This window comes from Salmo trutta, chromosome 28 (assembly GCF_901001165.1).
Source record: "Salmo trutta chromosome 28, fSalTru1.1, whole genome shotgun sequence".
Classification (NCBI taxonomy): Eukaryota; Metazoa; Chordata; class Actinopteri; order Salmoniformes; family Salmonidae; genus Salmo; species Salmo trutta.
In genome coordinates, this window is record NC_042984.1 from 25,336,514 (window position 1) to 25,354,712 (window position 18,199).

Sequence of the window (18,199 nt, forward strand, 5' to 3'; positions counted from 1 at the left end):
CCTGAAGACAGATTTTTCAAAGGTTTTATGGACAGATGAAATGAAAGTGACTCTTGATGGACGAAATGGATGGGCCCATGGCTGGATCAGTAATGGACACAGGGCACCACTTTGAGTCAGGTGCCAGCAAGGTGAAGGAGGGGTACTGGTATGGGCTGCTATCATTGAGGATGAGGTAGTTGGACCTTTTCGGGTTGAAGATGGACTGAAACTCAACTCCCAAACCTACTGCCAGTTTCTGGAAGATTATTTCGTCAAACAGTGGTACAGGAAGAAGTCCTCAGCATTCTAGAAGGCCATGATCTTTATGCAGGACAATGCTCCATCACATGCATCCAAGTACTGCACTGCTTAGCTAGCCAGCAAGGGCCTCAAAGATGCCTGAATAGTGACCTGGCCCCCTTCCTCACCTGACTTAAATCCTATTGAGAACTTGTGGGCCCTTCTCAAATGTGAGATTTACAGTGATGGAAGACAATACACCTTTTTGAACAGCATTTGGGAGGCTGTGGTTGCCGCTTCAGTGAAAATTGATCGTTAACAGATCAAGAAACTGACAGACACCATGGATGGAAGGCTCATGGCAGTTATTGAAAATAAGGGTGGCTATATTAGTCACTGAATATTGTTGAAAGGCCAAAAATGTTATATAATTGTCATTTTGTGTTACTTATCTGTTACACTTACTCTAAAAATTGAGAATAAACAAGTGAGTTGAGAGAAATTATTTTTGTAATTTAATTGCCTAATAATTGTGCACACTTGTATATTTCCCTGAGAAAGACAAAACTCACTTTTCCTTTTTTAAACATTCAGGTTTGAGGTTCAATAACATTTTGGATTGACTGAGAGCATTGTGTTTGTTCAACAATAAAATGAATCCCGAGGAATACAATTTGCCAAATAATTGTGCACGTCTACTTGCACATCCTCATCTGCACATCTATCACTCCAGTGTTAATTGCTAAATTATAATTATTTCACCACTATGGCCTATTTATTGCCTTACCTTCCTACTCTTCTACATTTGCACACATTGTACATAGATTTTTCTATTGTGTTATTGACTGTACCTTTGTTTATGTGTACCTCTGTGTTGTTGTTTTTGTCGCACTACTTTGCTTTATCTTGGCCAGGTCGCAGTTGTAAATGAGAACTTGTTCTCAACTGGCCTACCTGGTTAAATAAGGTTGAAAACATGTATTTTTTATTTTTTTTTAATGACTGAATATCAACACAACAGTCACTAAATGGACTCACTGACACAGTAATAAGGCTTCGGCATCCAATCAAAAAACCTAACCACAATGAGAAAATAAGTTTCTTGTTTAGTATCGAAATAAGGAGACAGGAGTTGCACGTTTATAGACTGTAAAAAAACATAATTGTTACTGTCAGTGTAAAATTGTTTTGCATTTCACAAGGGCCAGTTTTGTTTGAGATTTAGTTTAGTTTACTTTTTATCCTGGTATGAAAATATTCCTTTCACTAGTGCAGGGTTTGTTCTAGATCAAAAAACGGGCTTAGGTACACAGTTTGCCATGGGGCTGAGAGAAGATGTTGCTGTTTTCAAGCAAATTTCCTGCAATACGCCACATTTTGCAATAGCTTATGCTGTGTTCTTAAATGATCTGAATGACTTAAGTAAAATACATTCAATGGGAGCCCCATGCCATGACAAAAATACTCAGATATTATATTATTAAAATATAGGTCCATTATATTTTCTATCTGAATATGTTTTCCCATCCCATATACATTTTCGGACAGCCCAAGCATTTCCTATGCAGAAAGAACCCTGCATTAGTGAATATTTGTTTCCCGTTATATAATGTGGAGATGTCTGCTGTGCTGATTTGACTGATGTGGGCAAGACAATGTCGAGAAAGTTGCTTGATCTGCAGGCAGTGACATGTTTTAGCCTTGAAAGTGTGGCCAACGTCCGCACTGACAATCACACACACAGACAACCCCTCCCCCCTTTCTTACACACACTTGTGTTGTGTCGTGTGATTCAGCTCTAAAAACTAAATTCCACCTTCTGTCCAACTCATCTCCAGTCATTGGTGAATAATTCACCCCCACTCAATTTGTTGGGCATGGTGTCCCATGTTGACTCCAATGCTTCCCACAGTTATGTTAAGTTGGCTGTTCTTGTTGCAGTTCTTGACAAAAACCAGTGCGTCTGGCACCTACTACCATAACCTGTTCAAAGATACTTAAGTCTTTTGTCTTTCCCACTCACCCTCTGAATAGCATACATACATAATCCATGTCTCAAGGTTTAACAATCCTTCTTTAACCTGTCTCCCCTTCATCTACACTGATTTTAACTGGATTTAACAAGTGACATCAATGAGGGATCATAGCTTTCACCTGGATTCACCTGGTCAGTCTATATCAGGGAAAGAGCAGGTGTCCTTAATGTTTTGGACACTCAGTGTAGTGTATCTGTCATTATAATGAAGAGCAGTCTTTGACAGGCACTCATTTTAGGATGGCCCTTTTCTGTTATGTAACAAAATATTTGTTTACAATTTGTTTAATTGTAAAACTCTTCTAAAATGTCTATTTTAATACATTCATGGAAGTTTTTTTTATTGTATATGCCCTAGGAAAAACTTTATAATACTCATTGAATAATATAAAACAAACAACAATTCATAGTACCTATTCCTCATATCAAGGAAGTGTAATCCATCTGTAATGGTCCCGTTGTATGTAATGTTCTCAGATTAACTACTTTTAGGTAGGACTAACCCGGGAAAGTCCACTTGAACATTGTTCTATAACATCTTAACACAGCCAGCCAATGAGAGTTGTCTTCCCTTAAAGGGGAGGGTCTGTAATTGTTGTAGGTGGGTTGTTGTAGGCGGGGCTGGCGATGATGTCATTCTATCAGGTCTGTTTTAAGATGAGTGAGAGGTTTGGGTCACCGTCAGAATGCAGAGTAGAGATTTAGAGTTAATATTTACACAAGGCAATCCAGGAAGAAGTAGCGACAACTGTGGTTTTTCTGGTGGTTTGATGAAGGATAGATATTGAAGGCAGCTTATGGGAAGACTACCAACATAATTCAACTTAAGTGGTGAGATCTGCATTAGGTGGTTAAATATAACTTGAATTAACCACTGGATTTTTTTAAAGAATGCTTTAGGCACACAGAGACTGTACAGAGCAAAATGAGTTGTTTTGCTTTAGATAGTGGAATCGGTAGACTGAAGAGCAGGTAGCTTGGCATAACCAAGCACATTCAGTCAGTGCTCTCTCCACCCATCTCTGCTTGAAGAAGCATCACATGCAGACAGCCATGAAATTCAACCAGTGTGTGCAACCGCAAGCTCTGGAGAACAGCGACAACAAAGTGTGGAAATGGTGAGAATATTCTCTCTCTCTGTCTTTCTTTCTCTTCGGCTGACAGGCTTTCTCAATAGGAACATGGCTTTACAAGTAATGTTTGATGAGTGAAGTACTAACCTGCATTGTCCTGTAGTCTTAGCATAGTGAATGTGTGAATGTGTTTTTTGTTCCTTTTGGTTTGTCATTAGGTGACATTAGGACCTGAAAGACTTATACCTGTGTACTAGTATATATGGTATGTACAGATAGTATCCATCTGTAGAGTATCTATGGTCATATGGGCATGATTTTACTCTCATTTGTAAACAGTGGAATTTAAAATGAGAAGTACTATTCCTAGATGGCTGGCTGTAGGTTGAGGTTATTATGCGTGACCGCTATTTGTAACTAAATGAGCCATACCACTGACAAAACACAGGCACATTGTGACATTGTCCATATTTGGTCTTTGTAATGAAACCGGGACGAGGGTTTTGCCTACCTGTTTAGCCAGACTTTCTCCAATGGGGGAAGGGGTGTGGGTTTGCCTGTTCTGATATTGGCTTATAACATAGGCTAATTGTGTGCTCACTGCTCACATATGTCACACAAACAAATTACATTTTTACAAAGTACCTTTCGTAAAGCCCAATGTTACGTTTTGTAAAGATGTTTTCTCATGTATCAAAACTTTAGCATCTTTTTTTATTTTGTTCCAATTGTAGCCTATTCCTGTGTGGAATTGTAATTTGTGGCCTTTGGGTGAATAGACGTACATTCATCGAAAGTCATGAGTTGGGTTGTGTCTTCGGTCTGTAATGGTTTGACACGAGCCCCCACCTCACCCCACGAGCACTAATGACTTTGGTGCACTGCACACACCCTCTCTGGCTAACACAGAGGACTCAGTTGTTGACAATAAACAGATACACATTTAGAAAGTCAGAAACAACATATTGAAACCTTGATTTATAATGAAAGATAATCCTCCAAGTACACACGACCACTAATCTCAGCAACAAAGAATCTCACGTAAACTACTCAATTCCAGTTACAGTCCACAAGAGATTAATCATTTATTTTTTACCTTTATTTAACTAGGCAAGTCAGTTAAGAACAAATTCTTATTTTCAATGACAGCCTAGGAACAGCCTTGTTCAGGGGCAGAACCACAGATTTTTTACCTTGTCAGCTCGGGGATTCGATCTTGCAACCTTTCGGTTCCTAGTCCAACGCTCTAACCACTAGGCTACCTGCCGCCCCAACATCCTCAAAATATTGCCAGATGGTACATTTGCGTACTACCATACCCCAAAGGAGATGGGGAATATGAAAATGTTGTTTCTCTCCGAAGGATTTATAGATCTGGCAACCCAAGTTGATGTAATGTCAATATTGTACTTATCTGGCAACCCAAGTTGACATGTCAGTGTTTTACATACAGTAGGCTTATTTCAAGGATATGGAAATCCAAGTTTAGGTTATTTACATTTGTCATTTAGCAGACACTCTTATCCAGAGTGACTTACAGTAGTGAGTGCATAAATGTGACCGTCCGGCTCGATTCGGTCTTATGTAGCAACTTTTGAAATTGTATTTTTTACATTGGATAAAAGTAGAAAGTTAGCTAGAAAATGGTATATCATACACTAAAGTTGAGGAACAATGGGGAAAGTAATTCTGTTTTGAAAGTTGATAAACTTGTAACCTCACTGTTTTGGTACACCTACTGCAGACCTCTTCTTTGTCCATACCCATTCAGCATCATTCACACCCTCTTAAGCTTTAGCCCCTCCCATCTCTTTAAGGGTTGATCCGAGCGTTCTGTCCGAACAACAGCAGTCAAGCACCCAAGCTAACTGGCTAATTTTTGCTAGCTTGCTAGCTACTTCCAGACACAAATGAGAGAACAGCTCACTCTGACCATTTTACTCGCCCTAGCAGAGCTGGTTAGGCTGTTTTTATGTTATCCAGAGCGTTGATGACGGCAACTGTGCTGCTGGCAACAATTTACGCTTTTTTGCCAACGTTTATTGACACCAGCCATATTCAACGGGTGTTGAGTGTTCGTAAATTCGTCAGTTATTCTGCACACTGGCATACTCAGACGAAAGTGCTCTGAAATCCGAGTAGATAGCGAGAGCGAATTTACCAGCTATGTCTATCAACTGTTGTCGCAGTGACATCATTAACATTCTATTGAAATGGTTACTTGCATAGTGGAGTATTTTGTTACAACATGTAGCTAGCTAGCTAAACAATGAACCATAATCGCAACTCATGACATTACTGCCCTACATGAATCTGCAGCTAACTAACCAAACAGGTTCAATGCTAGCTTGCTGGCTCTGAGATACGAATAATATTACTACACAGATCATACACGTAACGTTAGCTAGCGAACCAGACAGCTAACATTAGCAAGCTAACAATACACTTTATCTTGAAATAAAAATGACTTTCTGACAAAATTAGAAACGTGTAATATCTGAAAATGTGTACATGGATGGATGCTTCTCCCTCGCTCACGGATGCCATGGTTGCCCTTAGTTTGAAGATGTAATCCAGAGACAGGGGTTTTCTCCATCTCCTTAGCTATCATACTCTAACTCCACTGTTTCAAAACTCGGTCCTCCAAGTGGTGAGCAACACTTATTCAGTTCTACTACGTGATATCTTTTTTTTAAAGCCCCGTCAGACAGGATTACCTACACATACTGACCAGCTCAAATAGACCGACTCATGCTACATGTCAGACCAATCCGAACTCATGTCTCGGTATGTCCAGCCCACTCATTTTCTCAGCCAATCATGGCTAGCTGGAAGGTTGCTGGCTTTTTCTGTGGCTAAACCAACTAGGCTCGTAATTTAACAATTGTATTCATATTTACAGATGGCATACAAGTTTGTTATTAAGGCACATAAAAGTTCACATGTTCCAGAAGGCATTTCTGCCAAAAAACGCATTTAGATTTTTTTTTTTTAGTTTACATTGAAATGGCTCTCCTGTGAAGTAGTGATGTGCGACATACGCCTAGTTTCCTGAAATGAGTCACAAATTGTTTTACTTTTTCGTCCCTGTGGGAATCGAATCCACAACCCTGGCGTTGCAAGCAGCAAGCTCTAACAACTGAGCCACACGGGAACTATGTCTCTTATACAGTGTCAGTCTTATGGTACCAGAAGCCAAACAATAATAGATTAAGCAGTGTAGTGTGTAATGTCGTAAGCTGGTGTTATCATGTGTGGTCCATCTCTTGTATTTGTACTGTTGTATTACTGTTTTAACACATTTTGTAAGTAAAACAAACCTGTGTTTCAACAGACAGAGTATCTCATCCTTAACAGTATCTCAAAAGAACAATTTGATATTGTACAAGGACTACAAACTACAGCCCAACTCTGGTTTTCCCTCAATTAGGCTACTTTGTATGAAGGCCTACAGATTAGTTTTTGTTTTAATCGACCATTTGAGTTTCAAGTTAAGGTCACGTGTAACCAGCTCACAAAGTCGACAAGGACTGCTAGAGCTAATCGCATGCATTATGTAAAAACTTACAAGTAGCCTTACTTTCAATGAATGATGACAAAATGCATATTCTACCACTGTATCTGTATGCTCTGTCAACTAACACTATTCCGCAACCCCCTCGAAAATGTACATGACACTGGAAATTACGTCTGGACGATACTTGTAGCGCGATACCCATTAGTATCGTGTCAAGGAAACAATACATGTGCGGAGTTAACTTCTTTGGGAAAACAGACGGAATGTTGGGAACAAACATAATTATGTTGACATCCAGTGTCACATTAATTTATTTTCCAAGCTATAGCACACAATATTTTATATAGAGCAGGTTTTTAAAGGACCAGAGTGTTTGTTCTGCTTCGTGTTTTCATTTTTGCCATGGAAAAAATATTGTGATACTGGTATCGTCACAGCCCTAATGGAAATTTGAAACAAATACAACAGTGGAAATTGACAAGAAAAATACTTATGACACCAAAGCGTTTCAACGTGTCGCCTTCATCAGGGTGTTATTCCTGCACCTTGGTTGGAATGTGAGGTCACTGTGATGTGTTTATATAAATGTATGGTCCCTTCTTGACCCTGCTGAATTCTGAGGCTGCCAGTGTTACTAGACTAAGCCCCAGCCAATAATAGGATAGGTATTAAGCAGCTCTGCATCTTATCAAACTGGTAAAAACAAACAGTATGAAGGAACACTGAGCCAACAACCACAAGAGCTCAAAACATGGCTACTGAGAGCTCACCATGCCCAAACCAGAAATGTTCAATAGCCGCAAAGTTTACAGGCTACAGTAGTGAGAAACCATGAGAGAATTACAACTATGTTTATTCACCTCAAAATGTCAAGAAGGACAATGACTCGTGTAAAACTACAGTTCTTAGCTGTAGGTTTACAAATGGTGCTCCATCAAAATTGAATAATTTTTTTTATTACGGAACAACAGCTCTGTTGCTGCAATCCCTTTGATCAAATGATGAGTGATTAAAATGTACAATTCATTATTACCCTTAAAAAACGTATTGATTACCTGTGGTCTTTCTTTCTCACCACTCAGGCACATTCAGGACCCAGCCAGCCAGAGACTGACGTGGAACAAGCCTCCCAAAAGTGTCCTTGTCATCAAGAAGATCCAGGATGCCAGTCTACTGCAGCCTTTCAAAGAGCTCTGTGTGTTTCTCACAGAGGTAGGACATTTGTACTTTTTGCAGTGACCCACAGTGTGCAGAGGCTCTCTAGTCTCAAATTATAGCTACCTGCACCTTAGCGGCCTTGATGGGTGTGTAGTTCAGTTTCATTAGAAAGTCTGCCATTAAATCCCTAAAAACAGAAATATTAGTGACTGAGAATATATAAAAAAATGAATAATTGTATACTTACACCTTACAAGAAAGTAAGGCTGCTTGTAAACTGCAGTCTGAATATTCTTTCGACCTATTAGTCTTCTAAAAGGTCATATGAAAGTATTAGCTTTACCAGGGTTCGCACAAGGTGCTTGATGTGGTTAAAGTACTTGAATTTGGCACTCTGATATTCAAATACTGGAATAACTTGAAAATTAGACATTTTAGACAAATTAGACAGAAAATGACGAAATATGTTATTGGTCTTGCTAGGCAGACTACCAAGTTTTATTTCCTCACGTGTTTTGCTTTCTGGTTGCCTGGCGAGCTCGCACATTTCATCCACACTGCCACTCAGCCAAGCAGGTACAGAACTGACTGATTAGGCGCCGCCAAACGTCACATCAATAGCTAGAATGCTGGGCAAATGTAGTATTTTTTTTAATGGGTTTTATCAAACCCAACAAGGGATGTAGTGGAGGGTAAATGCTGTTTACGCACGGTTTCATGTGAATTTGCGTTTACTCAACCTTTTTATTTGGTTAATTGTTGTTTACACACTTATTATTGCATTCCCAGCATTGATCAACGCTCAGAAGGCTTTTTGATCTGAGTTCTAATCACTCATTACTCTGCGAACGAGTGGAATCATGAATGATTCATGTATGCTCGTTATGTTCTCCTGCTCCCCCGAATTTTCCATGTTAGCAGTGCATTCATTCATTCACTACTCTTTCCAACGGGAAACTCGACATAGGCCGAGAGGTGAAACGAACTACCTCAGCCCAGATCTACAGCGGCAAGTAGCAGAGAGATGCCGCTGACAGTGGGAATTCTTTTAACATCCCTCGACTCCTGCCGTGTCAACAGACAAACCCACCCTGACTCTCGGAAAATGAGTGTACAACTGGTAAATATTCAGTGATATTTCAGTCAGAAGTCTAGCTAGCTAGGTTGCTCTGGCTATTAGCCAGGTACTGTAGCTAGCTATAACTAGCTGGCTAGAAAGATGACGTTAGTAGTACAGTGGTTCCCAAACTTGGGGTCTGGGACCCATGTTTAAATAGGGTCCCCTGAGAGAGTCTTTAATCTTATCAAACACATTAAGAACTTGTTTATCTTCAAATGGGTATAGAACACACAATTCTAGAGTCAACTAAGGGCCTTTTACACTGTCAGAATTCACTTTCATGTCATTATGGGTTGGGACAGTCTGTGGGACCTAACATTTTGTGAAATTTTATGAAAATTTAAATATAAAAGACAATTTAATATTATGTACACTGAACAAAAATATAAACACAAAATGCAACAATTTCAACGATTTTACTTAGTTACAGTTCATATAAGGAAATCAGTGAACACCATCAGTCCTCATGTATGTAGTAAATAAATAGTGAAACACATTATTTGAGTAGAACTTGTAAGGCATTGATGAATAAGTTAGTGGGGTTTTTTCATGAGGTTGTGGTGATATACTGCCATCTGGTGGCAACTAGAAACAATTACATAATAGGAACTATTACGAATTGATTGTCCTCGAAAATAAATATTCGTGCTTGAAAAAGCACTTGAAGGTCCTTGAATTTGTAACATTTTTTAAACCTTTTATTTAACTAGGCAAGTCAGTTAAGAACAAATTCTTATTTACAATGACGGCCTACCCCGGCCAAAGCCTCCCCTAACCCAGACGACACTGGGCCAATTGTGCACCGCCCCATGGGACTCCCGATCACGGCCGGTTGTGATACAGCCCGGGATCAAACCAGGGTCTTTAGTGATGCCTCTAGCACTGCGATGCAGTGCCTTAGACCGCTGCGCCACTCGGGAGCCCCAAAATTTGACTTGCCACTATCTGTACAAACCCTGCATTACATGTGCATGTTGCTAATGCATATGTTTATACTTGTGTGTTGTTCTACCAGAAAAGCATAATTGTTTACGTGGAGAGGAAGGTTCTGGCGGACCCAGCCATCCAGGCCGATGAGAGCTTTGCGGCCATCATCCAGAAGTTCTGCACCTTCAGAGAAGGTGAGGAGACCATTAAGAGGACTGGGTCGTATTCATTAGTGCACAAAGTAGCCCTTTTTTTCAACAAAAAAATGAAAATGCATTATCTTATGGGAGAAGTTTAGGTATTGTTTTGTCAGTTTTCTTCCATTTGGTGCCTAGTGAATACAATCCTGAAGGATGATAGATTGATCTGAATGACTCTATGTAGCTAGTGATGTAGGATCTTAATTTGAGCCAGTATGCTACAGCAGGAAAATAATCCTGCAGCAACAGGAACTGTGAATTATTATGTGGATTATAATTAATGTATTTATTATTTTGTAGGGGTTAATACATTTGTGTTAGGGAAAATCAAGTCTGAAATTTAAAATTGAAAATGATTTTGCTTTGCAGGAAAATTCTCAGCAACAAAAGTGACTGTTGTGTAAATGTCAGGATTGTCTATGAATGTCTATGAAACTCTCACTTGAAGTAGTATAGCTTTCTCTTACGGACTTGAACCTAATGTGTTTGTATGCACACCGCAGATCTCGATGACATTTCCAATCGAGTGGACTTCATCATCTGTCTTGGTGGAGATGGGACCTTACTTTACGCATCGTCACTCTTCCAGGTATACATTTACTATTCACTTCTCCAAGTAAAGTAAACATACTCATTTGTCAGTTTTTGAATATACTGTGAATTGTAGTAAAATAAATCTTGATTGTGCTTGTTTCCATAGCTTGCTTGTGTGTGTATGTGCTGATGTGTTTTTTCAGAAGAGTGTTCCACCTGTTATGGCCTTCCACCTGGGTTCTCTGGGCTTCCTCACGCCTTTCAACTTTGACACGTACCAGTCTCAGGTCACCCAAATCATTGAGGGTACGTCTTTAGGCATGACCTTACCCAATTTCAACAACAGAAGCCTTACTCTCTTATCTGTATGCTGGTGGCTGTTTACACGGCACAAGTTGTGCTACAGTTAGCATTTCTAGCTGCTAGGTTCACATTTACATTTTACATGCTACTCTTAGTTAAACAAAGTTTGTGTGTCTGCTGAGCAGGTAACGCCGCCATCATCCTGCGCAGTCGCCTGCGAGTGGTGAAGGAGAGCCGAGAGAAGAAGGCCCGGGTGGATGAGAAGGGCATCATCATGACCAACGGAGACAGCGAGGGCAGCCGCAAAGCCATGCAGTACCAGGTGAGCGCTGTGTCTACTGGTATGTTACCCCAGTATTATGGTTAGTACCACAATAGGTTCCTAGCATCATGATGACGTGGAACATCTCAGTCAAAGGACTCATTGTCTTTATTCTGGTAATGTTCCCACTGTCACAGGCCTGACCTCAGATCCCAGTGGCATGATAAAATACCAGAAAGGTCTAAATGTACAATTTGTTTTGGGGATTGTAGGGTGGCAGCAATCCTTCAGGTCTAGTTTCACTTCCTCCTTATTTGTTTGAGGTAGTCTGTCACATGGATTTGTTTCACTGCTTTTCTGTAGTTCTAGCAATGCACCCTATGTGCTTCTATTTTGGCCTGGTGCTATCATCTATCATAGGGTTGATGTATGTGGGGTGTTTGAGTTTTGATCGTAGTTCATTATGCATTGTCATCATACACACAGTCCCTTCTTCCTACTGAGTGGGCTTTAACAAGTCATAACATAGGGCTGGGTTCCAATTTTTTTTACTAAAGTAACTAACAACATGACTAGTGGAGTATCTCTGGTTAACATGACTCTGGGTTTCCTGGTCCAACAGGTGCTGAATGAGGTGGTGGTGGACAGAGGCCCGTCCTCCTACCTTTCCAACGTGGACCTCTTTTTAGACGGACACCTCATCACCACGGTACAGGGAGACGGTGAGTAGTAAACCCCTCAACCTGCTGCTACTGGGTTAAAGGACATGTTTTACCCCATCGGCATGGCCGATTAATTAGGGCTGATTTCAACATTTCATAACAATCGGTAATCGGCCTTTTTGGACGATTATATTGCAATCCACGAGAAGACTGCGTAGCAGGTTGACCACCTGTTACACGAGTGCAGCATCAAAAGGACCTTGTGGCTGCAAGGAGCCAAGGTAAGTTGCTAGCTAGCATTAAACTTATCTTATAAAAAAACAATCAATCTTCACATAATCACTAGTTAACAACACATGGTTGATGATATTACTAGGTTAACTAGCTTGTTCTGTGTTGCATATAATCAATGCGGTGCCTGTTAATTTATCATCAAATCACAGCCTACTTCAACTTCGCCAAACGGGTGACGATTTAACAAAAACGCATTCGCGAAAAAAGCACAATCGTTGCAATAATGTACCTAACCATAAACATCAATGCCTTTCTTAAAATCAATACACAAGTATATATTTTTAAAACCTGCTTATGTAGTTAAAAGAAATTCATGTTAGTGGGCCATATTAACTAGGGAAATTGTGTCACTTCTCTTGCGTTCAGTGCAGTCAGGGTATATGCAGCAGTTTTGGCCGCCTGGCTCGTTGCGAACTGTTGAAAGGCCATTTATTCCTAACAAAGACCGCAATTAATTTGCCAGAATTTGACATAATTATAACATTGAAAGTTGTGCAATGTAACAGTAATATTTAGACTTAGGGTTGCCACCCGTTCTATAAAATACGGAACGGTTCCGTATTTCACTGAAAGAATAAACGTTTTGTTTTCGAAATGATAGTTTCCCGGATTTGACCATATTAATGACCAAAGGCTCGTAATTTCTGTTTGTTTATTATATTATAATTAAGTATATGATTGGATATTTGATAGAGCAGTCTGACTGAGCGGTGGTAGGCAGCAGCAGGCTCGTAAGCATTCATTCAAACAGCAGCTCTTATCAATGCTTGAAGCACAGCACTGTTTATGACTTCAAGCCTATCGACTCCCGAGATTAGGCTGGCAATACTAAAGTGCCTATAAGAACATCCAATAGTCAAAGGTATATGAAATACAAATGGTATAGAGAGAAATAGTCCTATAACTACAACCTAAAACTTCTTAACTGGGAATATTGAAGACTCATGTTCAAAGGAACCACCAGCTTACATATGTTCTCATGTTCTGAGCAAGGAATTTAAACGTTAGCTTTTTTTACGTGGCACATATTGCACTTCTACAACACTGTGTTTTTGCATTATTTATACCAAATTGAACATGTTTCATTATTTATTTGAGACTAAATAGATTTGATTTATGTGTTATATTAAGTTAAAATAAGTGTTCATTGTTCATTCAGTATTGTTGTAATTGTCATTTATTACAAATATATATATTGCTTCTATAAATAAATCGGCTGATTTAATCGGTATCGGCTTTTTTTGGTCCTCCAAGTATCGGTATCGGCGTTGAAAAATCATAATCGGTCGACCTCTAGTTTAGATGCTGTAACTGGTCGTTATACTGTGATGTTTATTACGACTGCTTACTGCTTGTGAACAAGCCACGAAGGAGAAATCTGTTCAAATACAAACATGGTACTGATGTTCTATTAGTGGTGCATACTGTTGCAGCTCGCCTTGTTGGTAGATTTGGCTGAGATGGTTTAATCTTTGCTATCTGTCCTTAACTACTTCCTAGTAACTCCCTTTCTGGAAGCCTCTCAGAATGTCAGAAGTATTTCCGTTGTCTTGGGGATGGTTTACTGTGTTTTGGAACTTCTTTCAGCTTGTTGGTGGTGTAGCGGTCAAAGTAGTGTCTGTCTCAGACTGTGTGTGTGTGTGTTTGTGTTGTCTCAGGTGTGATCGTGTCGACTCCCACGGGCAGCACTGCGTACGCGGTAGCAGCCGGAGCCTCCATGATCCACCCCAATGTGCCGGCCATCATGATCACCCCCATCTGCCCCCACTCACTGTCCTTCAGACCCATAGTGGTGCCTGCTGGGGTGGAACTCAAGGTAAACACACACACACATGCGTTCACCATACTGTCATTATCCATTTACTGCTCCTCTCCACAAGACATTAGCATTTACTTCTCCTCTCCAGGAAATTTGTATTGAACAGTACACAAAGGTAACCAATGACCAGTCTGACACACAGCTAGCACAATGCGTACTCTTTCAGTCACTGGTGATGCATGGCAATGAGGACATTGCTTATAATACACACACTCACATTTACTGCTAGACTTTTGTTGTCTTTGACTGGTCGTTCATCTGGATTCCTATCTTCTGCTCCGTCTGTCACGCTCAGATCATGCTGTCACGTGACTCCAGGAATACGGCCTGGGTGTCATTCGATGGGAGGAAGAGACAAGAGATCTGCCATGGAGACAAGTGCGTGACCTTTTGACCCCTCAGTCATCGCAACCTCCCCCCTAGTCAAAACATGGAATATAGCCTGATGAACTCAACCCAAAGCTCATCTAACTCTCGCAAGGTGCCTGAATACACAGACAGAACGAGTTATATAATTATATTGACCAGTTTCATGTACTCGAGACAAAAATGTCACATCACATGATATTCTGTAGTAGTTTTCCTTTATGCAGCCAGAGATAATTACCTTCCTTATCACTGAAATGCTGGCAGCCCATTGATATACCAGTAACAGAGGACTCCTTTTAGGAAGTTAGTCAGCCAGTTTCAAGTGTCTCTTTCGTCATTGTTTGAGGGTGTTTGCGAATACCTTGCATGCCTCCTACTCATACCTGATTGATTGTGACGTTTGCTCTTTTGTCTTTTTCTTTCTCTTATCTCCAGCATTACCATCACTACTTCCTGCTTCCCCATTCCCTCCATCTGTTTCCGGGATCCCGTGAACGACTGGTTCGAGAGCCTGACCCAATGTTTACACTGGAATGTGAGAAAGAAGCAGAACTACCTTTGCTCCAAGGAGGACGTGTTCTGACGCCAACAACCTCGCCTCCCGGTGACACCATTCTCATAGTACACCATTTTGGTTGCGTTGCAGAGATTCTGCGCAGTTCTTCAAAAATCAAATCCGATCTTTACAATACCTGGACAAGTGTTTAACATACCACGGCAAAATGATATAGCGATCCTATATCTGGAACGCACCCTTTGACTTCAGTTGGATTCCATCAGGTCAATTTGCAACCAACATCCTCCGGAGATTAATTTGTTTTGGTTCTAGATCATCCCTTACTGTTAAGAATTTCACACCTTTTTAAAAAGATTGTTGAAATGGCCTTTTTATGCCAACAACCAGATTGTCTCATGTCTGTCTGAAAACAATCCAGGTTAAAGTTAACCTGTGAGACAAAGTAATACTGAGCTACGGATCAACCCCAAGCTCCTCAACATATAACACAGATATAATGACTGTTGTCAGTGGGGACGTTTATCAAGAACCAATGTTCTTGGGGATATGGAGTTGAAAATGTATTTTATAGTAATGATTGACGTTTTGAGACAATCCCTAAAATAAAATGTATTATTACTACTTCAGGAATAGCAGAAAAATTGCTTCTACTCTGCAATAATGAGCTAAATGTATAGATTGTGCCTTAAACTGGTAAATATTATATTATCATAATCAATTAAGGTTTACATAACTTTCATTTTCTTAAATCGGATTTACATCTTAGTGCAGGTGTAACATAACCATATCTTCAGTATTCCTCATATTCAAGCTTCTCAAATGGCTTGTACAAATGTTAAGATACGCAACATTAATGTAAGATTAACTACTCTGTCTACAACAACAACGCTGTGGTGTCTGACCGTGTGTAATGTCAAAAGAGTATGGCACAAACATTAAGAACTGAAGTTCATTCCAGGTGAGATGAGACCACAACTCGATGTCTTCATAGCCTTTCACTATAAAGCTATAGCTCTACTATGTCATTCGTTTCAGAGTCAAGTGGGATGCATAAAGTGATTCCATTGTAATTCTGTTGTTTACAATCAAAGCGATTGTGAGTGTACAGGGTTTCTACCACCCCATCTAGAGTTTTTTTTTTGTTGCTTTAGATATGGGAGGCCAGGTAGGTGGAATTTAGCCCATCAATGATATTGAATAATTAGCTCAGTTGGTGAGGTAATGAGTAGATTCTGGTGTAGTGTCTGGATGGACCTAAACCCAGCTGGACCAGGGTTGTCAACCCCTGACCTATGGTGTCTGACTTATTGCTGGGGCGGCAGGGTAGCCTAGTGGTTAGAGCTTTGGACTAGTAACCGAAAGGTTGCAAGTTCAAATCCCAGAGCTGACAAGGTACAAATCTGTTGTTCTGACCCTGAACAAGGCAGACATTGAAAATAAGAATTTGTTCTTAACTGACTTGCCTAGTAAAATAAAAAAAATTGCAGTATGCTGAGAGATTGAAGGCATTCAGATTCTACAAGGTAGTTGCCTGCCTTACCAAATGAGACTGCAACACTGCTCTGAAATACCGACTTGATAAAATGTTGAGGGTTTTTCTTCTATCTTACAGACAAATTATAGTGTATGAGTTTACTACATACATTATGTGTGTTGGATGGCAAGTGAAATTTCCCCTGATGGAAAAACTGGTCTAAGCTCTGTGGATACCAGCGCACCACACTCTGCAAGAGGACCAGGTAACTCTAGTCAATTAATCATTCCTTTTTTTTCTAATTTATGATGCTTTATATATTTATTAACCAGTTTACACTATCATTGCTGAAATATACATCTCTGGTACGTTTTTGTATGTTGATATGTATATGATTAGTACAGTAAGTCAGTTTCACCATACCTCTTTCAATGGACTTTGGAGTGGAGTCTTTTCAAGTTAATGGCAGTCCCTTCAGTTGTTAGGGAGATATAGTTTGGAAACATCTGGAAGAAATCCATTTGTCTTTGTATGCTACTATACTTTATTTTTCCAGAGAGAGTACAGTGTATTCTCTCCTGAAGTAAAGGCAGTTGTGAACTTTGCCTTACAAACCAATTACACTGAAATCATGCAAATCATATAAACTTCCCCCAATGTGATATCTTAGTGGGACCGTTTGGATGAAGGACCTTATTCCTATTGTTCTTTTTATGTCAGTTATTCTCACTTTTAACTTTGTTTTGTAGACTTCTATAACTCTGAAAGCCTATCACTTTGTAAATATTGTTTCTGAAATAAATATTTTTCCAGAGAACTTTAATAAACAAAAGAGAGCCAATCTATTGTCAGTACGTGTTCATTTTCATTTTCAATTGGTTTGGTATTATTTTGTGATCCTTGTTGAAACATTAATTTGCTGCATTTTGGTCATCCAATGAATTTTACCCCTTTTATGTGTGTGTCCAGGAACAAAGAAAAATGGAACCCACAATTTGAGGAAGTAATCTCTTTTACAGCAGTTCACTTCTCTTCCTGCATTTTTTTTATTTATTAAGCAACAAAAGGAGTTTACTGCAATTACCAAATAGATAATCATGTGTTAACTGGCTTTCAGCAATGTGAGCAACTTTTAATCAATATAAAGATTATTACATTTCTAACAGTGCATTTAAAATGGAAATGTTGAGTAGTTAATACATAGTAATATATTAATGAGCCAATGAATTGTGTTCATTTTTTTGTTTGGTGATACCTTGTTGAAATATCCAAATGCTGCGTTATTGTTTTTCATGCATGTCGAGGTCAGATTAATTTGACCCCTCTTTTTGTAAGTGACCGGGAACAAGGAAAAAGACAGCATAACATGCTTTATTACTTATTGAATATTTGAGGAAGTATGGTCTTTCCCAGCAGTTCACTTCTCTTACTAAATTAGAATTGAGTTTACTGCAACACTTATTTCATAATTTTATTGAGAACCTGCAGTTTACAAAAACACGATAATGGGTTGTCAACCAATCAATAAAGTGCAGCGAAAACCTATAAAGATGTTCACTGTCTTTCAACAACGATTATTTCAAACTAAGCTATTTTGTGTAGTGCATAGACAATGGACATATCAATAGTAGTTAATACATAGGAATATACTACTGTATATGAAATTATAAATATTGTTCACAAAAACAGAAATCTAAAAAGTTTGCAGTATAA

At 39.4% G+C, this 18,199-nt stretch overlaps 1 protein-coding gene across 2 annotated transcripts; it reads left to right on the forward strand.

Moving 5' to 3' along the window:
- Positions 1-2,665: 2,665 nt before the first annotated feature.
- LOC115165855 (NAD kinase-like) lies at positions 2,666-17,327 on the forward strand. Of its 2 annotated transcripts, none has more exons than XR_003870245.1 (10): positions 2,666-3,375; positions 7,930-8,059; positions 10,141-10,246; positions 10,756-10,841; positions 10,990-11,092; positions 11,275-11,411; positions 11,974-12,073; positions 13,966-14,123; positions 14,422-14,607; positions 14,931-15,022. XR_003870245.1 is itself a non-coding variant. In XM_029719289.1 (10 exons), the coding sequence occupies exons 1-10, from the start codon at positions 3,299-3,301 to the stop codon at positions 15,076-15,078; spliced, it is 1,128 nt and encodes a 375-aa protein (XP_029575149.1). In that variant the 5' UTR covers positions 2,669-3,298; the 3' UTR covers positions 15,079-17,327. The 2 variants fall into 2 exon arrangements, 1 of the variants encoding a protein (XP_029575149.1); XM_029719289.1 differs by having other exon boundaries at positions 2,669-3,375; positions 14,422-14,504; positions 14,931-17,327.
- The last annotated feature ends 872 nt before the right edge of the window (positions 17,328-18,199 follow it).

Bases quoted from the DNA above. Each gene is read 5' to 3' on its own strand.
- LOC115165855 (XM_029719289.1), top strand. From the start codon at position 3,299: ATGCAGACAGCCATGAAATTCAACCAGTGTGTGCAACCGCAAGCTCTG. The intron at 8,060-10,140 runs GTAGGACATTTG...TTGTTCTACCAG, and splicing joins TCTGTGTGTTTCTCACAGAG to AAAAGCATAATTGTTTACGT. The intron at 10,247-10,755 runs GTGAGGAGACCA...TGCACACCGCAG, and splicing joins GTTCTGCACCTTCAGAGAAG to ATCTCGATGACATTTCCAAT.